A 17,211-nucleotide genomic window follows, 5' to 3' on the forward strand; every position below is an offset into this window, starting at 1 on the left:
GTAGAATAGAGGGAACTCATTGATTGTGGGGGTAAGAGAGAGTGAGACATCAAAGATGGCAGGGTTTCTAACCTCTGAGAGGGTAGAAACATCCCAAACAGAAAATGGCTACCTAAGAAGTTTCCTGAAGGAGGACAAATAAGTGTACTTTGGAAATAGTGAATTTAAGATGCAGCAGGCAGTTGAAAAATAGTGTGGAGCTTGGTAGAGAAGTAGGAGATTAAGATGTAGATTTGCGCATGACTGTTAGAGAATAGGTGATTGTGGTAGATTTAAGCATAGTGAGGCTTAGTCTTAATAGCTTGAGAATCATCTTTGTAACGTAAGGTCAGCTAAATTCAGAGGTTCAGATGTTGATAAGACAATGCTTAAAAACTGACTGCAACTTATTTTTTTTGCCAGTGACACAATCAAGATTGATCAAGATTTGCTATTAATCTATTTCATGTAAATGTTTTTTTTTTTTTTTAAAAGCCATATGAATAGTTTGTCATAAGATACTTATAGTGCGGGGTTTCTCAACACTGGCACTATTGATACTATAGCAATCCTCCCCCCCAGGAATGACAATCAAAAATGTCTCCAGACATTGCCAGATATGTCCTGGTAGATATCAAAATAGCCCCCATTGAAAGCCATTGGTATAGTGAGGAAAGCACGGGCTGTGGAGATGGAGAGACTTATATACAAATCCTGCTGTGCCATATTTTAGTTGTTGGACATTTGGCATGTCAGTAATCTCTAAACTTCAGCATTCTCATCTATCAATTGGGGATAATAATCTTACCCTGTAAGGTTGCTAAGATTAAACAGTCTAGCTTATAGATAGTCAATATTTGCCTTCCTCATAACTATTCACTATTTACATAATGACTGGATTCCTTGTAACTGAGATTATGTTTGTAAAATATTTTACCATAATTATTTTTTTCAGCTTAGATATGCAAAATCTTATTCAAATCTGGAATTTCTCTTATAGTTAATTTCTCTCAGAGAATCACTTATAGGGTAGAAAGGGAAAGAAGTGCTTAGTTGAAAAAGTAGAGTCTCACAGGAATTAGTTTTTAAAGTGAGTGTAGGCTTATTTAATAAGTAATGGTGGAATATTTAGTATTTGAAAAAAAATTGACCACATAACGTAAGTTCCTGATTAGTAAAGACCTAAATATTAAAATCCAAGCCACATATAAATAGAATAAAATGGAACAGAATATCAAATCTTTGGAGGGAGGGTAATTTTGTATGCTTAAAAGTAATAGACATCATTTAACTTATATTTATGGAACACCTATTTTATAATAGGTCCTACTCTAGATGTTGGAAATAGGTATAGCAGTGAACAAAAATCACTCTACATATGGATCTTAAATGTTAAGGAAGATAGATATATGCACAATAAATAAATTACATAGTATGTTAAAAAGTGATAAATACCGTAGAGAAAAATAAAGGATGGTTAAGGGGTTGGACTGTGTTGGGTGAAATTGCACAGAGGTTTGAAGGAAGCAGGGGTATAAACTCTGGGACTGTCTGGGAGAAGGGTGTGCCAGGCAGAAGAAATAACTAGTACAAAAAGAATGTTCAGAGATCCCATTAAGTTAAAAGCCCAATTGTTTTCCTGTTTGTTTGTTTTTTTTTTTTAAATAAATTTAAGTCTTCATTTTATGCCACATTTCCAACATAAATCTTATTGAATAAAAAGCATGGTGAAATATCTTTTTTTAAAAAAATTTAATGAATGTTTATAAATCTAAAGGAGGAAATCCATTTTAGACATAAAAGCAGTAGAAAAGGGACAAAATAAACAGTGTATTTTGCTATGTAAAATATAAAGACAACCAAAAAAACCAAATAATTATTTGTTATAAATACAGCTAAGTAAATATTAACGTATAAGGAAATCATGCAGATTAATAAGACGAACTAAATGACCAGTTAATAAAAGAGCAGAGATGTAAACAAATAGTATTTCCTCTTTTGTAAACTATGTGTTCATGTGCCCTAACATACTCTGCTGCTAGTTCTGTAGGACATGTTAAGTCGTCCACCTGTACACATTGCTGTTGCAGAGCCTTGAATGTATTTCCCTCCTATCTGTGTCTGACAGACTTCTCTATTTCTCTCACACGTCTTAGCTTAGCCATTGCCTCTTCTGGGAAATCTCTCTTGCCTTCCGCAGATGGAAGTAACTATTCTTTTACTATACCTTATACTCTACCTTTCTCAGTTTGTAAGACTGGGGTCATGGAGTGGGTATTGTACCTATTTATCTTCTTCTTAGATTTTTTTTTTTAAACAAATGAACCTATGATGTAAATTATGAGAATAGAGATCTTAACTGATGTGTTCCTTGCTTTATTGCTAGCCCCTAGAATATTCTAGGGACCTGACATAGTTTATGCTTGATAAATGTTTATGAGTTAAAGTAGAATACAGGCCAGAGAAGTGGAATATATTGTTGATAGTTTTGAAAATCAGTGGTTTTGTTAATGAATGTGAATCACTAATTGTAAAGATAAGTTTTTCCTTGTGTGGTAAGCATTCTGAAATATCTTTGAACATAGAAGCATCTTGTATTTGGGAGAGAAAACTAATGAAACGGCACCCTCTCCTTTTACATAGTTACATGATTATAATATATTTTGAGACTCCCCAAGGAACTTTTAAAAGGTTCATGAGCATTGACTAGATTTTCTTATGAATCAGAGGAGCAAAATTCTCCATGAAAATTAACTACTTGCTCATTGCAAGCAAATTAATTCTCTTGTTGGAAATAGAGGAACTATTTAAATCCTGGGAAAGACCAGCTTACGTGATTAAAAGTGAAGGCTCATTTGCCTTTCCTCAGTGAAAATATAAAAAACTATTTTAAAACGTTGGTATCTGTTTGCAGACACCCTGAGATATTGGCTCAGGGTGGTGAGATATTGCAGGACTTGCCTCATCTTTCCTGTTGAGAGGAAATTCTAAGCTCCTCCAAGTTAAGAAAGCTCACTGTGAGAGTCCCATAGATGGCAGCATTTGCTTTACTCTAAAAATGTTATTCAGGTCATCATCAAGAATATGGGCTGGAATCTTGTTGGTCCTGTTGTTCGATGCCTTTTATGGAATAATAAGGAAGATGATAAAAGAAAATATTTCCTGATGCTTGATTTATTGACAAAGGTAAGTTAACAAAACTTTTATCACAATATGCAGTAGTATTTTATAATTCCCTTTAATGTCTAATGCTTTTCTTTGGTGAGAAAGCTTTTAGTTCATGAAAATACAGGAGGGAACTCTTTGAAGAAAAGGCCCAACCTTATTGATTGGATGGGCAAGTCCATTTCTGTTTACCCAAATTTTCTGAATATAAGATTGTCTAACTTTATCTTAGACCCACTAATTCAGAAACTCCAAGGAGAGACCTAAAAGTCTCTATTTTTAATAAGTAGCTGATTGTATAGATGTGGAATTCAAGGTTTAGAGAGGTAGTTCAAAGCCACCCTGATCTTTTGGCAGCGTTAGAACTAGAATCAATCTCAGTGCTCTTTCCTCTGTGGTATGTTCCCTAAAAGAATATGATAAACCTAGAATGCAAGTGATCACAGTGAAAATAGGAATAGGAAGTAGATTGGTTGTGACTAACAACTTTAGAAAGGGACTCTTCGTATAAGGTTAATAGAGTTATAAGTCAAAAATGATGTTTAAGAAAGATAAGTTCTGAAAAACATGACATTACAAGAATCTACTTAGAGATAAGTGCAAATAAACACAAATACCTACTTGGAAAGAGGGAACTCCATCGACATGTTAGTTATTAACTATGAGGGCTTTTTTTAAAAACAAGTTAAGTGAGGTGATAACATGGCCATTCAGAAGGCAGTGCAAAGGTTTACCTGTTTAGGAAGGACAAGAGACTGCACTCATCTAAATACCCTGATGATGCGAGATAAGGTCCACCTGCTGGAAGCTCTGGGGATAGAGGTAGCCTTCAGAGCAGACAGGCAACGCTCAAAGGACACCTCAGCTCTGGTGATCAGGCTCTCCTTTCTCATTTCTCTAACTTTTCCTTTAGCCAGGAATTTAAGCCTCTAAAATGTAACTGTCCATTACAGACCTTTTGACTTTTGACTTCTTGCTTACTTTTAGTTTGACAGTGATTTGACAATCACAGATTGTTTTGCGGTTGTATTTTTTTTTAAGGTGTTTTACTGTTAAGCAAAAAAATAATTATATTTTCTCAGTATATGCCTTCTCTTAAAAATAGTAATCATGTGGCTTTAAATACAACTTGTATTAAACAGGTTCAATTGTGAATATTTTTATAGTTATGTAATCCAAAGGAATTATTGTTGGGTTTGCTTGAACTGATCGAAGAGCCCTCTGGAAAACAGATATCCCAAATTATTCTTCTTTTACTTCAGCCATTACAAACAGGTAATGAGTACTTCGATATATCTAAATTTTTATTTTATTTTATCTGTATAAGTGCTTTGATGTTACTCCAAAATGTCAACACTACACCAAAGTGAAGTTTATGACGAATTATTGAATACTCTGCTTAAACTGGTGATAGCAATGCCAATTTGAATCCTGCTGCTCATAGAAAGGTGATAACACCTAGCTCAGAGTGGGTGCCCAGTAAATATCTTATTGCTTGTTATTCTGTTTTTGTGTGCTATGTTGTAACCTATAGCTTTTTGTCTAACCTTCCTATGTGCAACTTATATCTAGAATTTTCCTTATAAACATATTTAAAAGATTGCCTCCATGGTATCTGCAGTACTCAGTCTGATTGTGGTAGTCCTGTATCCTAGTGAAAACCAGTATCAGGCAGGGCATTGCTCCTCCTCGGCCTTAGGAGGTTAAGGTTGCAAATAGTGAAAGTACTACTAAAAGAATGAACCAAGTGTGGAAAGAAAAGGCTCCATGGCTTAGTGCCGTAACAGTATTGGTAGGTAATGGACCTTAGCAACCAAGGAGGACGTGGGAAGAGACTACTTTTTAATTTAGGACCTGCATATAACTCAGAATCTGCTAGAAGAGCCCAAAATCAGAAATCAGAGTAGATTTGTTTTAAATGTGAATGCCCAGCAAGCAGCTTTGTACCATGTGAAATATTCAGTCTTCTAGAAAGAAAAATCTAACAATATTAACTCCCATTTCTACTGTACCTTTTAGTTTATAAAACACATTCTCTTATTTTATACTCACAACAACCAAAAAACATGGAAGAAAGTGTTTCTGTCTTAAGTATACAAACTGTTGTAAACATACCTAAACAAAATTTCATGGCGTCTATTGTAAATTGCCATGATTATAAGATGCTTTATTATTCACCTCTAAGAAAGAAAAAAACACTGCCAAATAAGCTATGATATGTCATCCTGATTTCAGAGTTCTTAAAATATGAAAAAAATGTGTTTTAATTCTATATTAACTGAACTTCTTGTCCCATGTTTAGTGCGTGTGATAGGCTACCTCAAGTAACAACTTGGTCTCTGTTTTAGTGATACAGAAACTTCATAGCAACAAGGCATATTCAGTTGGATTAGCATTGTCTACCATTTGGAGTCAGCTATCTCTCCTTCCTGTTCCATATTCAAAAGAACAGATACAAACAGATAACTACGGCCTGTGTCAGTGTTGCAAGGCCTTAATAGAGTTCACTAAGCCTTTTGTGGAAGAAGTCATTGGTGACAAAGAGAACTCGCTGGAAAATGAAAAGTTAAAGGATGAATTACTTAAATTGTAAGTATATTTTTAGAACATTTCACAGTGGACCTAAATGTTATAATTGTAGTTCAGTTATTTTGCTTTTTGTTTTGTTTGCAATGGTAATATAAGTCTAGTTTCAAATTTTGATTTTAGAAGGATATGGGGTTCAGTTGATAAAACATGGGCACTTAATGGGGCAATGATATTTGTTAAAATTTAAAACAAAAATCCATTTGTTTAATTTATACTCAATTGTGAATTGCCATTACTCATCAAAGTAAGTGAATAGAAGTGGGGGAAAAAGCATTTGGTCCTACTGTGGGAGAATTGTGTTTTTACTCTCCCGTTGAAAGTGAAAGCAGAAGCACAGAACAGAGTTGAACACCCAACTTGACTGCAAGAACAGTAGCAGAGTACCCAGTAGCATTCACTCCAGGGGCACTATAGTATAATAACATAATAACTAATTATGCACTGTTCAGTGTGATTTTCAAACACTTGACATATGGCTAGTCCAAATTAAGATGTGCTCTACGTGTAAATTGCATTGAGATTCTTGAAGACTTGTTCTTAAAAAAATACTAAGATACCATAATAATTTTTTATACTGATAGCATGTTAAAATGATAACATTTCAGATATATTGGGTTAATAAGATAAATTACTAAAATTAATTTCTCTTGTTTCTTACTACTTTTTTAATGTAACTACTAAATTTTTAATTGTACATGGAGCTTGCACTATATTTATATCGGACAGTGCTGGACTAGATTATTGAATTATATTGACCAATAATTTTATTTTAAAAATTTTGGAGACTAAAACTACTGTTAGCTTTCCACTCTGTCAGGTTAGGATGTTAAATTTTTTTTTTTACTGTTTATAAAACCCATTATTTCATGAAAGAAAAGATATTTTAACTAAAGAAGTAAAAAAAGCTTCATCATAGAATTGGTTTTCTCAATAAAGCAAATACAGCTTTATGAAAAAATTACTACATTGTCCCAATTTTTTCTTGAAATAATGAAAACTATATCATGGACTAGCACTGGTCCTCAGACTAACATTCGGCATCCACTGGTATAGTCCAGACATGAATTCGGCAAGGTGTTCTCATGCTCTCCCCATTCCTAATAAGAAGGATCAGACATCTCCAGTTGACAAGCCATTGATTTATTGGTGCTATGTTATTTTTCATGTAAAACTAACTTAGACATATTTATAGAACTAGGTATTTTATATTTAGAAAGTGCTGTATTCATAGTTACCCATTTCTTCTACTTTAGTTGTTTCAAAAACTTGAAATGCCCTTTGCTGACAGCACAATTCCTTGAGCAGTCTGAACAAGCTGGAAATGATCCCTTAAGGTGTTTTGCATCTGAAATAATAGTGAGTACAGCTCATTTAATCTGATAAAAAATCTGCTGTAATCTAAAATGTTACTCTGCTGTTTTCTCATGCACTGCACCTGGGCATGTAAATTGATACATTCATTAATAAAGCAATAGGTATTTTTTGTAGAACACAGATAAACAAAAAGAAAATAAACAGCAATAGTTTCATTATCCAAATATAAACAAATATTAGTACCTTCCACACTTTTTTATGCTTTTATAGTCATAAATAAACATTTACATATGTAAACGTAGTCAAAAAATATTATATACTCTTTTGTAATCTATTTTGTTTCTCTTAGCATACTATGAATATTTTTCCATTGGCTTAATAGTATTCCATAGTATGGATTTAGCATAATATATTTAACCAGTGCCGTGTAGTTCGACACGTAGATTTTTTTCAACATTTTCATTACTATACAAACTTCATTTTTTTTTAACTGTTAAAGTGTGTGATAAGTACCTCATTAACCAAATCTTTGCATATTTCTTTAATTGTTAAATTCCTAGAAGTGGAATTTTTGTGCCAAAGAAGAACCTAATTTTAAAGCTCATGATAAATATTCTCAAAATACTCTAGAAATAAGGAGATTTTATTTTAAAAGCAACTCGGCTTTATGCATCAAGAGTATTTTAAAATGTGCTGGGATTCTATATTAGGCAACTACTCTTAAATATAGAAAAATATGTACTTAGATTGATAGTCATGAATTTCAAATTAGCCATAATTGTGGCTGCGGGTTTTCTTTAGCCATGTTCATCTACACGAATGCAGGTGCAGCGTAGGAGGAAGTTGGTTAGGTCAGGCTTTTGAGAACTGTGAGTTCCGCAAAGCAAGGGAGGGGCAGGAGCATTGAGCATGTGTGCAGGGAATGACTTATGATGGACAGTGGAATTAAAGCTGAGTAAGGAGGGAAGGTAGGACACACTAAATGTGAGAGTGAAAAGATGATGGGATCACTAGCTTGTAGGTCCTGGTTTGGTTAATAAGTTGTTGGAATTAGGTTACTATAAGGAGTCAGCTGAAAACATCAGAGGTTAAAGAAAGGATGCTTGAAATTAATATGGGAAGGTAACAGTTACTAATAACAGTGTCAGAGTATGACCGTGGGACTGAATGTTTTAAGGAGAGGATGGAAGCCAAGATCATCGAACTAAACAAAGTGAGAGTACCTGAAATTCCAGGGTCTTAAAGGATCTTTGGTTGTACATTTAAATCACACAGAATTATGATAAGAGTGCTGTCAGAAAGCCAATTAGTTAGTGACCTTGGGGTCTGTTAATGACTGCAACAAAGAGGGGTCGAGTGGTATATTTACGTGAAATGAGTTTAAATCAGAGGGATTTTAGAGAGGAGTGGGTTGAATGGTCTAGAAGCAGCAAGGAGAACAGGTATTTTGCTTCCAGGCTTGGTGGTAAATGGATCTGGATGAAAAAATACCAACCCTTTGAGAGGGTTACAGAGAAAACAGTTGTTTTCAGAGGAGAATCAGATTTCATTTAGAGCAAAAGAAGTAAGAGACCATAGAGGAATTGATTTTGCTAATGACTGAGTTCCACAGGCCACGTTTGAAGGGTGTCTAAAATTTGAGGAGGGATAGGAGAAGAGGTTAGAAGAGGAGATGCCAGAATTTTAGGGTAACTACATTCTGGGGATGAGAGATGATTTGGTGACTGATATAAACAGGGATACCTAGTTAAATGAGATTAATGCTGAGATTCAAGATAGTGAAGAGGCTGAGTGATGAGGGAGGGGTGCACATAAGAGTCTGGGGCCTCTTCATTGTTGCCAATGCTACAGTATAATCCCCTGAATACAGGATAAACACCATCTTATATGATATATGTACCCTATTTTGAGAAGATGGCTATGAAAGTTGGAAATAGTTAAAGAATTTTAAGCCTGGGAGCGATGTGATGGAACTGTGTTTTGGATTCATCACTTTAATGGAGGATGTCCTTAACCGAGATAAGATTGGAAGTAGGGAGACCCGTTAGGTGTCTTTTGGTTAAATGATGAGAGGAGCCTGAATATGATATGGGGGTGGAGATGAAGAGAAGAGGGCAAATTTGAGAACTTGATAGTAGGTAAAATTAACAAAATTTGGTTATTGATTGAATTTAGAATAGTTACAAGGTCCAGTCATGGATAAGGTTTTTGCTTGGGTAACTGGGCAGATGAAGGCACCAGTAACTGAAATAGAGAATACAGCAAAGAACAAGGGAATTTTGTGCTTTAAAACATTTTTTTTTAATTAGGGAAATTTTTTAAAGCATTCAGAAAAGGAGAGAGAGCAGTATAATGCACCCTCATGTACCCATCACCCAGCTTTAACAATTATTAACATTTTGCCAGTCTTATTTGATCCTCTTTTTCTGCCGAAGTATTTTATAGCAAGTCCTAGATATTTCATTTCATCCATAAGTCTTTAAGTATGCTTCTCTAATTGGTAAGGACTTTTTAAAAAAACATAACCACATGCCATTATGACACCTAACAAGATTAACAATAATTTCTTAATACATTTCTAATACCCAGAGAGAGTAGGTTTTAAGGAGGAAATTTTGAATAAGAGTGGGTGATACCACCTAAAGAGGTAAATAAATGAGAAAAAGGCTCAGGACAGAAACCTACAGAGTACCAGCACTTAAGATGAGCCCACCAAAGGGACCAAGGAAGAACAGTCAGAGAGGTGGTAGAAATATCAGAGAAACAGGGTAGTAGAATTTCAGAAAGAAAGAAGTGATTGATACTGTTCAATCCTGTAGCAGGGGTTGAAAAGTATCCATTGGATATAGGAAGTAAGATGGCATTGGTAATCTTAGGAAGAACAGTTTGAGTGGAGTGTTAGAGACAAAAATCAGTGGAGTGGTTAAAGGAGTGCATGAAAAATGAGAAAACGGAGATGACTAGTATAAGCTATTCTTTAAAAGAGTTTGGAAGAGTAAGGAAGAAGAGAGGCTAGAAGACATGAGCTTAGGGTAGGAAGGTAATGAGGGAGATAGAGAGGCTTGGAATGTTTACAGGTTGAAGGAGTGGGAACCATTGGAGGAGAAAAGGGACATTTTCTGGGATAACTGAAATAATGTGGCTGGAGGAGCAGACAGCTGGGCAGAGGATCGAGGCCACCTGAGAGGAGGAGGTAAGAGTGGGTATGCACATAGAGAAATTTGTAGCAGGAATGGAATATAATTCAGGGGAATCAGACCCACTGGCCTCAGATTTCTAGGTGAAGGAGAGCTCTTCAGAATGAGGAGGTAGAAATGGGGATTGAATAAGGGGCTTTAGGAAATTGGTAGAGATTTGTAATACTGAGGGGAAAGGAAAGAGATGGTGGAAGACCAGGAAAGCATGAATCATTAGTGCTGGGCACTCAGGAGACTCCACTGTCGTGATAACAGTCTGTATTGTTGTGTGATTTTTCTACACTCTGCTACCTGTGTGTAGTAGAGAAGATGGAGTATAGCTGTCTTTCCAAAGCTGGCATTTTATTGGATAGATGCAGCTAGAGGAAATATAGGGTGCAGATAGTTCAAATGACCAATAGTGCATTGGTTGGTCAGGGAAAAAAGGGAAGTTGGGATGGCATAGATGGGTAGGTAAAAATGAAGAGATCACAGAACTAGAGAAGTCAGGGGAGAAAAGCAGGTTGGTAGGAGAGATAGGATAAAAGGTTGTAGTAAGAAAATGAGATATTGGAGTTTAGGTATCTAAAATGGCATAGCTCCAAATGCTGACAGAGATCCAGAGTGGAATTTGGTGTTGAAATGGATTAGAAGTTAAAGTCACTAGAATTTAGAAATCAAGAACCGTGAGGCAGGCCTGTAGAGGAGTTATCTACACCAACATCCAACTTTCCCAGAATTATAGCACGAGTTGGATAGAGGTAAAGATTGTGAACAGACACCAAAGTCTTCAGTGAATGTGGGGAAATTACCAGGAAGTCAGTATACGATAAAGAAAAAGGACAAATAAAGAGCATTATGGCATCTGCCTCAAGGGAAAAATGTGCTTTTCCTTGAAAATGCAGGAGGAACCAAAATAATCCTAAACCTTTACCCAGAACATCCTTACCCACGGAAAGAAGCTCCCACCAGAAATCAGTCAGGTTGAATTAAATCAGCGAGATAGAGCAAGCAAGCATCCAATACAGAGGCTGGGGTGTAGGGGAAAGTTCCTAAGATCTCAATGCAAGGAGCATTGTAAGTAGAAAGAGCCAGCAATGCGGAAGCGCAAAGCAGTAAAGAAGGAAAGGTGAAATCAGGTAGGAGATGAAGTGAGGAGGTGCTTTCTGTTCTATGTTCTATTCTGTACAGGTAAGAGTGGGGTGCTTGAGATTGATGGCCTCAGCCATCCCTCCTTTGGCACAAGTTGTTTTGGTGTAGAACTGCTGAATGCCTCAAGGGCTGCCACATAGGAACGTTTCTAAAAGGGCAGAGGTTGCCATGAGAAATTGTAGAGTGGCAGGTATGTCCTGGGTCTGAGCAAGACTGCTGGATGGTGTGTGGACAGACAGTGAAGGCCCTGATTTGAACACAGTGGACCCTAGATATCCAGAGCAGCACTGCAGAGTCTCGTTATACCTATATGGTGATTTTTAAAGACGCTAACCTTACTCTGGGAAAAAACACATAGCACTGGCTGAATGAAGAAACGGAGCTTCATGATTAAGAAGACATTTGGAGCCTGTATAAACTTTTTGTGTGATAGCTTTGAAAATCAGTACAGTCGTATATATTTAGCGTCCGGTAGCTGAATAACACTCTCTGGTGATGATTTTCCATGCTTCCTTTTGTGTGCTGAAATGACTAATGGAGCCATCTGGGATCAGCAGATTTTTAACTCCCTGAAGGCTGGCAAAGTTTTACTTGACTTTGTAATTCCCTACAATGTCACTTATTTATAGAATAAGTGAATATGTGGAAGTTATTCATTCTGATTAAGCTGTTTTTGTCATTCCCTTTTGACTTCTATATAGTAGTTTTTGTGCTTAACTTTCTTACACTTTTTTTGTGGAGCTTCTCAGTAAATATTTGACATAGGTATTGTGTCATTTTCTAGATAAGGAAACTGATGCGTTAGAGAGGTTAAGTAACTCATTCAGTGTCTCACAGCTAGTACGCGGTAGAACCAAAACTCCTATCAATTCCATTGGATTCTGAAGGTCAGATGCTTTCTCGTATACTAGTCTTAGAAATAGTGTAAGAGGCATAGGAGTGACCTTATATTTCCCGAGTCTCTCTCTCTCTCTCTTTCCCTCCTTAGTAAAAAGAGATAAAACTGTATTTCTGTCCACTCATGCAGGATGCTTCTCCCTCTTATGACACAAGAGCCCCTATGACCTGAGATACCAGCACTGTTTCCTCAACCTTCGCTGCCACTGACCAGTATTCCTCTTGCCCACTCTAGGCCGACAGTGGTCAGTGGAGAATTGTTCCTCGAGTACTCTTCATCTGAGTTGTTAACTATCATTTCATGATATTTTTATGTCTCACATTTTTGGATTGCTCTCAGATATCTCTGAAGCACTTTTTTTCTTTTTTCTTTTTTGCCCTTTTCTTCCTGAAGCACTTTTTTAAAAAATTGTGATAAAATATACACAACCTAAAGTGTACCATTTTAACCATTTTTAAGTATACAGTTCAGTGGCATTAAGTACATTCAGATTGCTGTGCAACCATTACCACCATCCATCTCCAGAACTTTTTCATCTTCCTATTCACTTCCTTCAGGTTGTTGGCAAAATTTATCTCCTTGAAATAGGATTGAGGTCCCCATTTTTTTGCTGGCTGTGGCTGGGCCCACTTTCAGCTCATGGAGGCTGCCTGTAGTTCTTTGCCACACAGCCTTCTCCATAGGCCCTCTCATAACATGGCGGTTCTTTAAAGCCAGCAGGAGTGAGTTTCTGACTGTCAAAGAAGGCCTGGACCCTCTTAAAACCTACCTGATTGAGACAGGTCCACCTAGTCTCCCTTCTCAATAACTCAGAATCAATTTGTTGGTACCTTAATTACATCTGCAGAAATTCCCTGGTCTCTGTGTATAATCTAATGTAATCGTGGGGTGGCATCTTACCATATTCTGTTGGTTAGAAGCAAGCCTCACAGGTTCCACCCACACTCAAAAGGAGGGGCTCATGCAGGATGTGAATACGGGGCGGGGGACAAACTAGTGTCTGTCTTCTAGAGCTTCCTTTTTTATCCATTTCACAGGGTATTTTATCAGCAATTGGACACCCTTTCCCCAAAATGATTTTTAATCATGGAAGGAAAAAGAGGACTTGGGATTATCTTGAATTTGAGGAAGAAGAAGACAAACAATTAGCAGACTCTATGGCTTCTCTGGCATATCTAGTATTTGTACAGGGCATCAATATTGATCAGCTTCCAATGGTCTTAAGGTAGGAGGTAGTGTTTGGTTTATTCATGTATTCTAAAAACAGTATCATCAAACTCATTTATCTAATGTCCAAATATATGTTTACTGGTGTACTAATATGTTTTGAATTAAGCATAAACAAAAGCTCTCTTTAAGTTATGCTGCCTATAATCTGTTAGAGTCAGTAGTAGTCAAGTAGAGAAAGAGGAGGAGGTGGTGTTAAAATAGAAATAAGGGAATGATTGGGTCAAGTGTCAGAAAGTGTTCAACTGGGCTTGGTTTTGAAGTTGTTGGGACCACCCTAGGTTATAAGGGAGGGAACCAGCCAGTTATACCCAAAGGGTAGTCTAAATTACCATCTTTTCAGTAGAGTACTGGTATAATTCTGAGTGGACATTTATCAATCCCTTTTGATGCAACTCATTCTCAACACACTAGAAAGTGAAACTTTAAGAGTAGTCCCTTAATGAAGACCCTTCAGTGGCTTCTTATTGCTCGAAGAATAAAGTCTGAATGTCTTCATGTGAGAGGCTTATGCATGATCTGGTCCTTGCTTGATTGTCCTGATTCACCTTCTGCCACCTTTTTTCTTGTTTACTAGGCTCTAATAACACAGACCTTCTTTTGGTTTCTTGTTCCAATGTGTCATGAACCTTTCTGCTGTAGGGCCTTTGCATGTGCTTAGAACCATCTTTATCCATAGATGTCACTTTCTGAGGAAAGTTTTCCATCACCATCCTGTTTAGGTTGAATCTTCCTATTATAATTAGCTTGACCATGTCCTTCTTTTCCCATAAAGTTTATCAAATTATTTTTAAAATAAATATATAATTTTATAATACAACACCTTTTTGGGACTTTGAGTCTATAATAAGGATTATGTATTTGCTTTGTAGGCTTTGAGTGTACTTCTTTGTATACATCTGTTTGTTTATGTATGAATATACATGGGATATATTTGTATGTAAATATTGCAATAATGGCTACCACTTGCATGTTAACCATGTATTAAATACTATGCTAACAGCTTTATATGCATTATCTAATCTTTATAATAACCCTGTGAAGCATTATCTCACTTTACAGATGAAAAGAACAGGCTTAGACAAATTAAGATACCACCCAAAATCATACAATTAATTAGTGGGATAGGTGGAATTCAAACAGTTCTGTCTTAAAAATCCCAGAGCCTGTACTGTTAATCACACTCTACCACCAAAATGCCTCAGGTATGTATATTACCCTATTTTGCTGTGTATAATATACACCCTTTTTGTCCAAATTTATGAGGGAAAAATAAGGATGTGCATTATACATGGGTAGTAATAATTCTGTATCTATATAAATGTTTTTGATTCTTTTATTTATGCTTATGAGTTAAAAGTGTAACTAGAAATTAATAGCAATATCTGCAAAATAATACCCTGGAATACTATAATTGCTTTTGTTGAACTTAACGCCAAAGTTGCAGCGACGAAGAGTTCTTGGCCTTCTATGCTAGGTAAATATCGTAAATTTGTGGCTGGTAATAAAACTTATTGTACCTTGTGTCTTCTCTTGTGTTTTGTAATTATTTGTTACATAAAATTTCTTGTACCACAATATGTTAAAAAAATAAATGCTGAAATTCCTTATAATATAAAAAACAAGTACCTAAATGTAAACATATCAAAATTTGAATTAAAAAATGGAAACGAAAGATTTTCCCCCCCTGCAAGTTTGGGCCTACTAAAATGTGGGTGTGCATTATACACGGGAGTGCATTATACACGGCAAAATACAGTAGTTTTGGGGCTATCATAACAAAGTACCACAAACTGGATAGCTTAAAATAACTGAAATGTATTGTCTCACAGTTCTGGAGGCTAGAAGTCTGAGGTCAGGGGCAGAATTGGTTTCTTCTGAGGGCTGTGAGGTAGAATCTATTCTACACTTCTCTAGCTTCTGGTGCTTTGCTGGCAACCCTTGATGTTCCTTGGCTTGTAGATGCGTCACTCCTATCTGCCTTCATGTTCATATGGCCCTCTCCCTGTATGCATGTCTCTGTCCACGTTTCCCTTTTTTATAAGGATGCCAATCATAGTGGATTAGGACTTACACTAATGACCTCACTTTAACTTGATTACTTACAGAGTGGGGGGGGGGGGTTCCTGTTCTGCTCCTGCCTATTCCTACTCCAATTAAAAACAAAAAAGACCCTATCTCCTAATAAGGTCATATGGTGAGGTACTGGAGGTTAGGATTCCAACGTATCTTTTTTGAGAGGTATACCATTCAACCTATAATAGTATGTATATAAAATTTGTAAAATTATATGTGTGTGTGTATACAAGTATATATAGTATATATTTTTTTTTTCTATTTTAGCCCATCGTACCTTTTGCAATTTAATATGGGGCATATTGAAGTCTTTTTGCAAAGGTAAGATCATTTAGATGGCATCTCAGAACTAAATAGTAGTACTAAAAAAAGTCCTTGTCAAGATAAGGGGAGACTCTTCTCTTTGCCATGCCCTAATTAATTAATTGGTTATTTTATAAAACAGTGAAGCAGATATTCACAAGAGAGACAGTGAGTCAAAAAGGTTTTATAACAATCTCTTATTTTAAACCCAAGATAATATAAAAATAATGTCTTATAAGGGAATTTCAAGTCATCTTTTTCTAAGATTTCATCCCTTATTTCAAAAGTTAGTAAATTAAAACACTTCTATCCCACTGTAGCCTCCTCCATCTAAGGAGAGGTGGTCAATAAAAGCAATTCATCCATGTTTTTGCTTCATGGATACAATCTGTGAGCTGCATCAAAAGGAAGGTGTCTTGACCCCTCCTTTTAAAACTTAGATTATTGATTGATCTCATTCAACAACTTTTCTCATTTGAGATGCTAAGAAGCAAGGCTTTCTCTTTTTAAAAAATTACAAAGTAACAGATATGCATAATTTTTCCAGACAAAAATTTAAGAATTTTGCAAAACTATATGCTTTGTTTCCTTGTCTTATAATATGTTTAATTTATCTCTTGAGATCAGTCAGAGCCTTCAGTACTATCCTATAGGAACACTAGTGACAGTTTATCAATCCCATCTCTTCCCAGGTGAAGGAAGACTTGTAACATGGCACATGTCCAAAGCCTCGGCCTATAAGGCGGGAATTTCCAAGGGTCTCCTGTCACAAGTAGTTACTAACTCTGTAAATTTACTGTATTATGTATGTCTTAATGATTTTTACATTTCTTTTTACTTAGTTTCTGTTATATTCATACAATGAGAACATGTATTGATATATTCTTAAGATTTCCAAGCTGTTTAGTCATTGAGCCAAAAACATAACATTTACATGGTTAGAATAAGAACCTGGAGCCTGAGATAGTTTTTGCCACAGATCCTAAATATTTACTTAACAATGATTATGAAACTTTTAAAAAATATTATCACAAATGGAAAGTACTTATTTTTTGTATAAAAATAATTGAAAAGATTTTACAGATTAATCAACTGGAATACAAAATATTATATGAGGTATAATTGATTTCTAAGCACTTGCTGTTTGAATATCTATTGAATTGATACTAGGAAACAAGCCCTGAGTGGGCTGATTTTGGTCAGATTTGATGTCAGTAGCCAAATTAAAAGATAAATGAAAGATGGATTAAGAATTTTGACTAAGTTCTTTTACGGAATTTCTCCTTAATGATACATATTTTTAAAGTCTTTAAATTTTAGTTTTTGGTCAAA

The 17,211-nt window shown here is 35.8% G+C and overlaps 1 protein-coding gene across 7 annotated transcripts in view; it reads left to right on the forward strand.

Moving 5' to 3' along the window:
* The window catches only part of GLMN (glomulin, FKBP associated protein), a 35,303-nt gene that overhangs the window by 2,904 nt on the left and 15,188 nt on the right, over positions 1-17,211 (forward strand). For 5 of the 7 annotated variants that reach the window (XR_013993785.1, XR_013993786.1, XM_081056161.1 and 2 more), the window contains 6 exons: positions 3,049-3,165; positions 4,311-4,419; positions 5,493-5,733; positions 6,987-7,089; positions 13,311-13,498; positions 15,844-15,897. Coding sequence is in view for 5 of the 7 variants with exons in the window: in XM_081056161.1 (XP_080912287.1) it covers positions 3,049-3,165; positions 4,311-4,419; positions 5,493-5,733; positions 6,987-7,089; positions 13,311-13,498; positions 15,844-15,897 (812 nt within the window). In the remaining 2 variants the exon portion in view is untranslated. The remainder of the gene's footprint in view (positions 1-3,048; positions 3,166-4,310; positions 4,420-5,492; positions 5,734-6,986; positions 7,090-13,310; positions 13,499-15,843; positions 15,898-17,211) is intronic. The other 2 variants (XM_081056163.1, XM_081056164.1) reach the window with 1 other exon arrangement.

Source organism: Rhinolophus hipposideros (genome assembly GCF_964194185.1).
Source record: "Rhinolophus hipposideros genome assembly, chromosome: 8".
Lineage (NCBI taxonomy): Eukaryota > Metazoa > Chordata > Mammalia > Chiroptera > Rhinolophidae > Rhinolophus > Rhinolophus hipposideros.